This window comes from Pristiophorus japonicus, chromosome 21 (assembly GCF_044704955.1).
Source record: "Pristiophorus japonicus isolate sPriJap1 chromosome 21, sPriJap1.hap1, whole genome shotgun sequence".
In the NCBI taxonomy this organism is placed as follows: Eukaryota; Metazoa; Chordata; class Chondrichthyes; family Pristiophoridae; genus Pristiophorus; species Pristiophorus japonicus.
The window spans coordinates 53,560,477-53,572,713 of NC_091997.1; the positions used below are offsets into that span (position 1 = coordinate 53,560,477).

Consider the following 12,237-nt stretch of genomic DNA (forward strand, 5'->3'; position numbering starts at 1 on the left):
GTGAGTGTGAGTTCACGTGACTGTGTGCAAGTGTCTCAGTGGTGTGCGTGTGCGTGTGTGTACATGACTGTGTAAGTGTGTGGACCGGATTGGCTATATGTATATGTGAATGAATGCGCGTGGGCAAGTGTGTGCGTATGAAAATACTTGTGTATCTCTGTGTGCCACAGCTGGAAAATGCCTAATGACTTCTTTTCTTTAATTAGCTGGAAAAAAGCCTAAAGATGTCCAACCACTCGCTGGAGTATGGCCTGAAAGCTCGGCAATTTGACTACACGGACTTCCAAAACCCGGAAACCCAACGCATCCTGAGGAAGTTGAGTGATATTGAGCGTGCGGCCCTTCCAGAGGAGGAAGTGAAGGAGGTCAGTATGGTTCCTATTATTGAGTTGCTGCAGTAAAGTGTCTATTGTTATATAGCGCAGATCGAGGCTGCAATGCGATAGGTGCATCCATTTTTGACATGACCTTTGCCCGCGCTGATACGGAACAAGAGGAATAATCGGAGAACACTGTCGACAAATCCAGACCCGCTTACAGAGACAGGCTGCAAGCCAGGACCCATGGTCCCACAGGCTGTCGCTGTCTTGGTGCTAATTCACCATTCAAACACCTAGTGCTTGTACAAGTGGATCGTCTGTAAATGTTTAATGCTCGTGGATCTCCCCTGGCTTTGCTCCCGGACTTTATGCTGTTGCAAGGTGGGGTGGGGGCAGAGGGGGCGTGGAGGGGGTGTCGGCATATCAGAGTGGGGGAGGACGGAACATCTCCAATAAAAAGGATTTAGAAATATGTTTGTAAGAGATCTGCTCAGAGACCGCAAAGTGGGGGCGATTTTTAACCCTGCTCGCTCAGCACAAACCTGGTGGGCGGGCAGCGAAACTCGCTCTGGCTCTTACCTGGTCAAAAACCACCATGATCACAACATCTGTGATTTTAACCAGTGAGGGCACACGTCCAGGGTCCTTCTTTACACGGGCATGGTGCAGCCCGATGACATCATTGAGACTCGACTGTAATCTTCACTCAGGCCCGAGCGAGGAATCCGCCTGAAGTTAAAATCGGGGCCATTTTTGTGATAAATTCCTCGAAATATTGTGATTTTGTTATGCATCACAGGTTGCTATATAAATGTGTTGCCGCACATACCACAGGTACATAAATAGATCTCTCCATGCTTCACGTGGGGGTACCTCGACTATTTAAATAGGCAAAATTGTCATAGTGCTGGATTTATTAGGAGGACCAAGAAATAGAAAGCTTAGAAAAAGGTTAAACTAATTGACATGTTTTCCTCTTCACCGAATATCTCCGCTTAGTGTTGCAAAAGCTTCTATTTAAATAAATATTTAAAATTAGGACTTTTACTCTGACCATGCCATCAAACTTGAATAGTCATAGAGCCCTTCTCGAACCTGATATTTACAGTGATTATTTTTTTCCTGCTGGTTACTTTAATTTCTCTCACAGATTTACAGAAGTGAAAGAAATGCATCTGGTTGTAACCAACGTTCCCTGTAAGCTACGCTTTGCTCTGAGTGGCCTGTTCTTTTAGTTATAAGAGAGACGCTGCTGAGCTGCCTGCACGGGACCGTTCCCATTGCATGGGACCTTTCCCATTGCTGCACAGGACCTTTCCCATTGCATGGGACCTTTCCCATCGCTGCACGGGACCTTTCCCATTGCTGCATAGGACCTTTCCCATTGCTGCACGGGACCTTTCCCATTGCATGGGACCTTTCCCATTGCTGCACAGGACCGTTCCCATTGCTGCACGGGACCTTTCCCATTGCTGCATGGGACCTTTCCCATTGCATGGGACCTTTCCCATTGCTGCACAGGACCGTTCCCATTGCTGCACGGGACCGTTCCCATTGCTGCATGGGACCTTTCCCATTGCTGCACGGGACCTTTCCCATTGCTGCATGGGACCTTTCACATTGCATGGGACCTTTCCCATTGCTGTACGGGACCTTTCCCATTGCATGGGACCTTTCCCATTGCTGCACGGGACCATTCCCATTGCTGCATGGGACATTTCCCATTGCATGGGACCTTTCCCATTGCTGCACGGGACCTTTCCCATTGCATGGGACCTTTCCCATTGCTGCACGGGACCTTTCCCATTGCATGGGACCTTTCCCATTGCTGCACGGGACCATTCCCATTGCGCGGGATCTCGCCCAATGCTGCACAGCTGCACGACTGTGCAGCTTAGAGGGAACATTGGTCATAACCAGTTGGAACACATTAGAAGCTCCTCACTCCCTCCGTGCTCCGCAGTCTCAAGGCCCAGTCAGTGGAGGAAATTAAACAGACAGTAAATAAAGCTCTGTGAAGTCCAGCACCAAGTCACAGGTGTGCAGCAAGTCGCAGCCCCACCGAGGCATCCCCGAGAGTGGGGAGTCCTCATCGGGCGAATCCCTTGCTGGGTTTTCTCTGGCTCTGGGGCATGTTGCCAGCTGGCTGGAAGTCCCCATCCCCACATCCCCCTCCCCTTCCCCTCTCCCCCCTCACCCCTACAAGGGTCTCAGGTCAAAATGGTAGATCAGGCCCTGGTGATGTCACTGGAGCCCAATGTGTATATATATATATATAAAGGACCTCTCTCGCCCAGTTACTGCTGGTGAAATTAACTTGTACCCATAGTGAGAAGGTGCTCACTCTCTACCCTACTAAAGACTTTCTGTGTTTCATTAACTGAAAAGAATTTTGAGCTCTTCGGAGTCCATGCTTCCCTCCACCACTGGCGCCCCCTGGCTGCAGTGTGTACCATCTACAAGATGCACTGCAGCAACTCGCCAAGGCTTCTTCAGCAGCACCTCCCAAACCCGCGACCTCTACCACCTAGAAGGACAAGGGCAGCAGGCGCATGGGAACACCACCACCTCCACGTTCCCCTCCAAGTCACACACCATCCTGACTTAGAAATATATCGCCATTCCTTCATCATTGCTGGGTCACAATCCTGGAACTCCCTCCCTAACAGCACTGTGGGAGCACCTTCACCACACCGACTGCAGCCGTTCAAGAAGGCGGCTCACCACCACCTTCTCAAGGGGCAATTAGGGATAGGCAATAAATGCAGGGCCCATTGGTTACAGAATGTGACCGGGCCCTGCCTGCTTCACCCCGTGTTGCAAGCCTGCGACGCTCGCATCCCAAGAATGAATAAAATAAACTGGGGGTTTCTCATCTCCACTCTGCTGAGAAATGGTCTTCATTTACAGTTACACCTGATACAGCTCCAGCTGCTTCCACCACTGCTTCGGGCCCAGAGATGACCAATATCTGCCTGCCCTCCTCTCTCTGGGTTTGACATTGCTTCCCGCAGGGCCCATTGGTTACAGAATGTGACCGGGCCCTGCCTGCTTCATCCCGTGTCGCAAGCCTGCTTCGTAAAATAAGGAGTCGCCCATTTAAAACAGAAATGAGGAGGAATTTCTTCTCAGTGGGTTGTAAATCTGTGGAATTCTCTGCCCCAGAGAGCTGTAGAGGCTGGGTCATTCAATATATTTAAGGTGGAGATAGACAGATTCTTGAACGATAAGGGATTCAAGGGTTATGGGGAGCGGGAGGGGAAGTGGAGTTGAGGCCAAGATCAGATCAGCCATGATCTCATTGAATGGTGGAGCAGGCTCGAGGGGCCGAATGGCCAACTCCTATTTCTTCTGTTCTTATGTATGTATGTTCAGCCTGTATTTTGCGCTCAAGGGTGTAAGGGGTTCTCGTAAGAGTGTTGTTGTGCCTTGGGTGTCTCTCTCTGGGCTTCTGCCCTCACAGCTTATGCCTGGCCTGTGAGGTACCCTGAGTGCTGCAAGAGCACCCCTGGAGAGACTGTGTCCACAGCTTATGAAGGGGGTTTTGAGACTCGTGCGTCCCCACAGCTTATGCCTAGCCTGTGAGGCAACTGTGAGTGTCAAACACTCCTAACCCCTTCTTCCCTAGCCTGTGACACACAGTTGAGCGTTTTCGAGGCGCTCCTAGCTTCCCTTACACTGTTCTGACATAAGACTCATGATCAGGAGATGTAATACAATAGACCTGAGACAAGATGATTCCAAGAGGAACTTAGGCTTCCAATTTATTTGACAAGGTGTATCTCAACAAACAGCAATACACCAACAAAACAATCCCCCTAAATCCCACCAAACGGACCCAACGAAAATCTTTACACAAGTTTAGCAGTACAATGCCCAAACTCCCACCTTTCCTGGCCTAACTGAGTTGGGAGTTCTGGGGACCAGAGGTTATACTCACTGCTGTGCCTTTTGCAGTCTGGTGGTTTGTTTCTTCTACCTTCGGTGTCTTCGGACACTGGTTTTCCTTCAGTTTTTTTTTAATTTCAAAATATTCTTTATTCATATAAAAATTTGCACAATACATTCGAAAATAGTTCAGTACATTTGGATGCGGTCAGCAATTCCATACATTACATTTGGATGCTGACCGCAGTTCTGTTCAATACATTTCTTTACTTTACATTTCAAGGTACAATTCATACAATCCAGGATACATTGTGGTACGTTCATCAAGTTACATTACATGTGTCACCATACAGTACACAGTGAGGGTAGAGTTACATTTGTTTCCAACGTGCATTAAGCAACAGAACTTGCATTATACATGGCACTACAGATCATGGTGCTCTATGTATACAAAAGGTTTACCATTGCAGCCCGAGGGGAGTTTTGTACTGATTCCTGCCCCCGGGTTTACCGTGACAGAAGGGCTTTAAACTGTGGCCCTTCCCCACCGTGCCTTTGCGGCGACTGCACCAATTTTAAGTGCGTCCCTCAGCACGTAATCCTGGATCTTGGATTGCGCCAGTCTGCAACACGCAGACATGGACATCTCCTTGCTCTGGAAGACCAGCAAGTTTCGGCAAGACTAAAGAGCGTCTTTGACCGAGTTGATGGCCCTCCAGCAGCAGGTGATGTCTGTCTCGGTGTGTGTCCCTGGGAACAGCCCGTAGAGCACAGAGTCCTGTGTTACGGAGCTGCTCGGGATGAACCTCGACAGCAACCACTGCATCTCTTTCCAGACCTGCCTTGTGAAGGCGCAATCCTGAAGGAGGTGGGTGACAGTCGTGTCCGCCCCGCTGATGACTCGGGGGCACCGTGCCGTGTTGATGAGACGTCGGCTGTGCATGAACGCTCTGACGGGTAAGGCCCTCCTCACCGCCAACCAAGCTACGTCTTGGTGCTTGTGTGAAAGCTCTGGCGATGAGACGTTCTGCCAAACAAGTTCGACAGTCCGCTCAGGGAACCACCGACAGGGTCCACCCTCTCCTTCTTTCGCAGGACCTTACGTGCTGACCACTGTTTTATGGCTTTATGGTCAAATGTTTTTTTTGTGAAAAACTTTTCCACGAAGGACAGGTGGACAGGCATGGTCCAGCTGGTGGGGCCGTTTCGCGGCAGCGTGGCCAGACCCATCCTTCTCAACACCGGGGACAGGTAGAACTTCAGCACGTAGTGACACTTGGTGTTTGCGTATTGGGGGTCTGTGCACAGCTTGATGCAGCCGCACACAAAGGTAGCCATCAGGATGAGGGCCACATTCGGAACGTCCTTTCCTCCACTGTCCAGAGACTTGTACATTGTGTCTCTGCGGACACGGTCGATTTTGGACCTCCAGACAAAGTGGAAGACGGCCCGGGTAACTGCCGCGGCACAGGAGCGAGAGATGGGCCAGACCTGTGCCACGTAAAACACCGAGAGCACCTCACTCCTGATGACCAGGTTCTTTCCTGCCATGGAGAGGGAGCGCAGCTTCCACCATCCCAGTTTTTGCTTCACTTTGGTGATACGCTCTTCCCAGTTTTTGGCACACGCCCCGTCCGCTCCGAACCATATTCCCAACATCTTCAGATAATCTGGCTTGACGGTGAAGGGAATAAAGGATCGGTCGGCCCAGTTGCCAAAGAACATGGCCTCGCTCTTGCTGCGATTGACCTTCGCTCCCGCGGCCAGTTCAAACTGGTCACAGATTGCGAGCAATCTGTGGACCGACTGCGGATCCGAGCAAAAGATGTACAGGGAGGTCTTGACCTGAGCGCCTCTGCTGCCTGGGATCGTCACCCCTCCAATGCCCGCATCCTTCCTGATGGACCCGGCAAAGGGCTCGATACAACACACAAACAAGACAGACGAGAGAGGACAGCCTTGCCTGACTCCAGATCTGATTGGAAAGCTTTGATTTTCCCACCCGTTGATTAGAACTGCACTACTGATGTCTCTGTAGAGTAATTGGATCCAATTGCGGATACCCTCCCCAAACCCCATTTTGGAGAGCACGTCCATCAGGTACGTGTGCGATATCCTGTCAAAGGCCTTCTCCTGGTCTAAGCTGATTAAGCAGGTGTCCACCCTCCTGTCCCGCACGTAGGCGATCGTATCCCTGAGTAGCGCGAGGCTATCCGAGATCTTCCTGCCGGGGACAGCGCAGGTCTGGTCCGGATTAATCACCAGCTCAAGGGCAGACTTGACCCTGTTGGCGATGACCTTTGCCACGATCTTGTAGTCCACATTGAGCAGCGAGATGGGCCGCCAGTTTTTGATTTCCTCCCTCTTCCCCTTCTGCTTGTAGATGAGGGTGATGATGCCTTTCCTCATCGATTCTGATATATTGCCAGCCAGAAGCATACCCTCGTACACTTCCAGCAGGTCTGGGCCTATCCAGTCCCACAGAGCCAAATACAACTCGACCAGTAAGCTGTCGCTTCCGGGAGTTTTACTCGTCGCAAGGGACCGGACGGCCTTTGTCAGCTCGTCTAGAGTTAATGGGTGGTCCAGATTCTCCCGCTCGCTGTCATCTAGGACCTCCGTGATAGACGACAGGAAAGACTGGGAGGCCGCGCGGTCTGTGGGCTTGACGTCATACAGCCTGGCATAGAAGGATTTGCTGATCCTCAGCATGTCAGGCTGCGAAGACGTCACAGAACCGTCTTCTTCCTTGAGGCTGGTGATCACAGAGCTCCCCCTGTGTACCTTTTGGAAGAAACAACGCGAACACTTCTCATCCTGCTCGACGGAGCGGACTCTGGAGCGGAAGATGATCTTGGAGGACTCTGAGGCAAAGAGCGAGGCTTGCTGGCCCTTCACCTCTTCGAGTTCCTCCGCGACATCGACCCCCATCGACTGCAACAGGAGCAGGTTTTGCATGCTCTTCTGGAGTTGGGACAATTCCCTCAGTCTCCCTCTCGCCTCCTGAACACCTTTTGAGGATGAAGAACCTATTGATGTTTGTCTTGATTGTTTCCCACCAATGCATCGGGGAATCGCAGAGGGGTTTTAAGGTTTTCCAACCTTTGTAATCCCTCTTGAGTTCCTCCACGTTTTCCGGAGTCAACAGTTTCACGTTCAGCTTCCATATCCCTCTGCCAACTTTCTGGTTTTCCTGTGGGCGACAGTCAGCCAGTCGGAGGCAGTGGTCAGAGAAGAACACCGGCGTGACGTCTGTGGATCTGACCTTGAGCGTGTGGGACACAAACAGGAAGTCTATTCTGGAACGGACGGACCCGTCTGGTCTCGACCAGGTGTATCTGCGCGGTGCTCCGTCTGCAGGGTTGCTGAAGACGTCGCACAGCTTGGCATCTTTTACCGCGTCCATCAGGAGTTTGGACGTGGCGTCCAGTTTGCTGTCGGCTCTGCTGGATCGTCCAGCCGCATCGATGATGCAGTTGAAGTCACCGCCCAGAATGACCGGCCTGGACGTCGCCAGTAGCAGTGGGAGCTGCTGGAAGAGGGCCAGCCGCTCGCTTCTGAGAGGCGAGGCATACACGTTAATTAGCCTTAGAGGGGAATTTTTGTACATTACATCTGCTCCGAGGATGATGATGGTGAAGTGGCCTCCCCACAGCAGAATGCCCAGGCCGGAAGACCGGCAGTCGTTGCCTCCTGACCAGACGGATGGTCCATGGGCCCACCATCGTGACCACTGCTGGTAACTGCTGAAGTGCGGCACTCCTGCAAGAACAGCAGGTCCGCTTTGACCTTGGCGAGGTACCCCAAGGTGGAAACACATCGCGTAGTGGATTTTACGCTGCGCACGTTAATAGATGCAATTTTTAAATCCGTGTTTAAGTTACAGGTTACAATTCAAAACATTTACATTTCAAATAAACTGTCCTTTACGTTGGAGACCTGCCCAGTGGCCGGTTCCTGCATACATAGATTTTCAATGTAAAAGTCTACTGCACCTGGGCTGCCGTGGTCATCGTCCTCTGCCGTGGTCATCGTCCTCTGCCGTGGTCATCGTCCTCTGCCGTGGTCATCGTCCTCTGCCGTGGTCATCGTCCTCTGCCGTGGTCATCGTCCTCTGCCGTGGTCATCGTCCTCTGCCGTGGTCATCGTCCTCTGCCGTGGTCATCGTCCTCTGCCGTGGTCATCGTCCTCTGCCGTGGGGGTGTTTCGACCAGGGGACTGCTGCAGTTCTGTCATTAAGTCCGATATGTCCTCTGTCCTGTCCTCGCCTGGTGTTGGTGGTTCCCTCTTTTCCTCAGTTGCGGCGGTCTCGAGCTGGTGTGCTTCGATCGCTGCGTCGCTCCCGGTATTCCGGAGGTGGGGTGTGCTGGGCACTTCGCAGCTCCCGTTATCCCGGAGCTGGTCTGCGTTGGTCGCTTCTTCGCTCTCGGTGTTCCGGAGCTCATGTGCGCTGAGCGCTTCGCTGCTCCCGTTATCCCGGAGCAGGGCTGTGTTGGTCGCTTCACTGCTCCCGGTCGCCTGTGGCTGTGGGTTGGCGTGTTGCCTCTTGTTCTGGTGTCGGTGGTGAGAGGCTTTTTCTCGCCTTTCCTCATCAGATGATCTGCCGCCGTCGCTGCTGTCTGTCGAGGTTGCTAGCCGCCTCTTTCCTGTCATTTCCGCAGGGGCCCTTGCTCGCCTGTTCTCCTTACGCTTGTGGGCCTTTTTCTTGACGGTCTCCCATCCCGCTTCATCGTCTGCTGTCTCCTCGTTCCTGGACTCGGTGCGCTGGGGGAGAGCTTCGCTGCTGGTGTCTCTCAGCTCGCCGTGGCTGGCTTCTCTCCCTCGCCGACTTGTTCCGAGTCCACGGGGGCATTGGTCGGGGGGAGGGTTGTGTTCCTCAGCTTCCTCCTCCTCTGGTGCAATGTTCTTTGCTGCCTGCGCATAGCTGAAGTTGCGCTAGGGGCAGTTTTTGTAAAGGTGCCCAGCCCGACCACAGAGGTTGTAGCACTTGGTCTCCTTACAGTCCTTTGTCTGGTGACCTTCGTTCTTGCAGTTTCGGCAGATGACAGTTTTGCAGTTTGCCGCCACATGGCCTGCCTTCCCGCAGGTCCGGCACACGTTGGGTTGGCCAGCGTACACCATGAAGCCCCAACTTCCTCTGATGGCAAAGCTGGAGGGGGGGCGCAGGATTGTTCCGCTGGCATCCACCTTCATGGTGACCTGGATCTGGCGCTTGCCGGTCCATATCCCGTGCAAGTCTTTCACATCGCTGCTGTTTCCTGCCCCATCGACATACCTGGCGAGGAAAGTCAGCACATCAATGACCGGGATGTGGGGGTTGTACATCTGCACTGTGATAGTGCGTCTTCTCTACGACGGGAGGGTGAACAGTGGCTCCCAAGTTAGCACTGAGTGCAATGGTTCACTCGCCTCCTTCAGTCCCTTCAGGAACTTCAGGCAGAGGGTGACGGTTCTGAAGGTCACATCGAAGTAACCTCTCTTCGGGAGGTCCTGCAAGGCGAAGATGTCGGCGACTTTCACGCCGCATGTTCCCGGCAGGATTTTCTTCACGAGCAGGTCCCGGTTGATCATTGCCTGTCCCTCCACTTTCTTCACCGTCACTCGGATGGTGTTTCGGACACCCTGGTTCGCCGCTCGGTTGGCCGCCATCCGGGTTACAGATTCCTCCTTTCGATGTGTATTTTGGCCGAAGCCTTCAATCTTTTGTTGTGCCAGTCTGGCACTTTGGGGGGCCTCCAGGCCCACCCAATGGTCGGTCGACATGCAGATTTTCCTCTTCTCACCAATTGGTGCTTGGCCCAAGCCAAAGGCCAGAGCCAGCAAAACCGGAAAAACAAGTTTCTGCAATCAGTCCATTTGCGTATGAATGCCCAATCAACAGATACTACACTTGATTTAGCCAAAAGGCCAAGAAGCAATAGCCTTTGAACAGCAATGCATGAAAAGAGCCAGCACTCTCTTTCAGGCAAAACCTCAGGCAATCCTTCAGTGTCGAGAGGCTTGCTGGTTGTTGGATCATGAGAGCAGAGCTCACACACACTGTGTCAGAAACCCCTTTTTATAGCCAGATTATCCAGTCCGCCTCTCGTGCTGAAATCGATCCTTCCATTGGTGGGCATTGTGATTTTGAAAAATGCAGCAGTTTTAGATTATCGCGGGTTTTTTCCACTGATGTTAACCGACTCAAGGTTTGAGTCGGTGTTGCTTGCGTTGGCCTCCTGTACCCATTGTGTAGGCCCTTGGTTTGTTTTGGGTTCCCTAGTTTTCTGAAGGTCTGCATAATTTCCCTCCATAGTGTAAACATGGGGAAGACAATAGCCCGATAATGGCGATGAGTCAGTCCCACAGTTTTCGAGCAAGGGCTCTTCCATTGGCTTGAAAGCCCCATGCTTCGGGCTGACTCTGTCCCACCATTGGCCCTCCGATGTCCTCCCCCGTCCAATCACTGCTCTGCCAAGGTCAAACCGTTTCAATTCACATTGCAGCACAGACTGATCCCACAGCCCTTTTCCTTCTGGGTAAAATGAGGGGGTTTTCGTCCTCCCCTACATAATCCCCCATCTGACACAGTCAGACACCACTCGAGTGTGTCAAAGTTCAGGGTGGTGAGAAAACCCTAGGTCTCTCAAATTGCCCAACTTTCCCCAGTTTAACTCTGAACTGATCCCGTCGATATATATCGTAATTCCTTTTAACGTGGTACAAAACACAGAATCCAACAGGTTACAATATATGACAGCAATATACATATATGTACTTAAGGTTACAGCAGCAATTGTACATTGAGTCTTATTTCAGTCTTAACGGTAAAACAAAGAAACCTGCCCTGCAAACTCCCCGGGGGCCATGTATGAAAACGTAGTCATCCCTGGGAATAACAAAAACTGCCTAAGTGTCGCAGTCAAGCTTTGTTTACACACCTTGAGTGTTTAGCAACGGCTCTCCTGTCTGTGTAGTAGCCTGAGGAACAGCTTTCTTTTTCTTTTTCTCCTGACCTTACAGCTTGTAACTAGCAGATAAGCTACAATCAGGAGTTGGACGATTACTAAGGCATGCGATCCCACCCGGATCCACGCAGGTATGTCTGCCCGTATTCCCAAATCCCACCATGCTGGGGGTTTAATCTGGGCAATCTCCCCTGCTAGAATTTCAGTTTTCTGCTCCATGGTGTAAAAATGTTTTTGAGACAAATCCACTGCCTGGAGGAGGGCTGCAAGTTTCTCAGGTAGTGGGGCAATGGGCGACATATTGTTGTAGGTGGCTGAGGTTGTTTTGTACCGTGAGGTGAATCGTGGAAGGTTCAGGGATGGGTGTGATTCTGGTGTGTGCCACTTGAACCTCTGCCCTGGTTTAAAGCAAAAGCTGCTGTACGGTATTGGACACCACCTTCCCAGTCCGTGTTCATACCGTTGGGCACTTGTGGTGACACAATATGTCCCACCGCCTACATATGCTACCTGTGGAGGCATGTGGTTAGGGGCCATTACCTCCATTGTGCAATTGATAGGCTCTGCCCCAGCAGTGCTGAACCCGCATTGTGGCCTTGCAAAAGCATTCAAGTGCTGGGGGCACAGGATTACCTGTGCTCCCCTGCTCCGACAACCCGAGAGGTCTGTACCTGTCACAGTGTGCTCTCACATTGTGACCTCGTGGAATCGAATATGCACCCCTCCATGAATGACTCCCACATTCTCCACTCGGTACAGGGGTGCTGGTTGTGGGGACGCCCCCATCACGGGCATCCTGACCATCACACCCATGATGGTATGGTTTGACTTTCCACAGTCCACCGGTACCGGGTAGGCTTCCGATGCTACACGAAGTTGGGAAGGACTCAATACATTATCATAAGGGTGCAGTGCTGCTAAGTGCTGGTTGCTGATCCAGGAGGGGACCTGTCCCTATCTCAGATCCTCGAGGTTACTCCGTCCCTCTCCCAGCAACCAGGCCCCATAGAGCACGCACACCTCATTTTGGGCGGCTAGATCGGAGGCGTTTCTATCCTCCCGAATCAAGGCGTTTACAGCCC

At 52.0% G+C, this 12,237-nt stretch overlaps 1 protein-coding gene across 2 annotated transcripts in view; it reads left to right on the forward strand.

The window, feature by feature from the left end:
- ace (angiotensin I converting enzyme (peptidyl-dipeptidase A) 1) overlaps nt 1–12,237 on the forward strand; it is a 271,560-nt gene that overhangs the window by 112,475 nt on the left and 146,848 nt on the right. For both annotated transcript variants that reach the window (XM_070864766.1, XM_070864767.1), the window contains one exon: nt 207–365. In XM_070864766.1, coding sequence (XP_070720867.1) covers nt 207–365 — 159 coding nt within the window. The remainder of the gene's footprint in view (nt 1–206; nt 366–12,237) is intronic.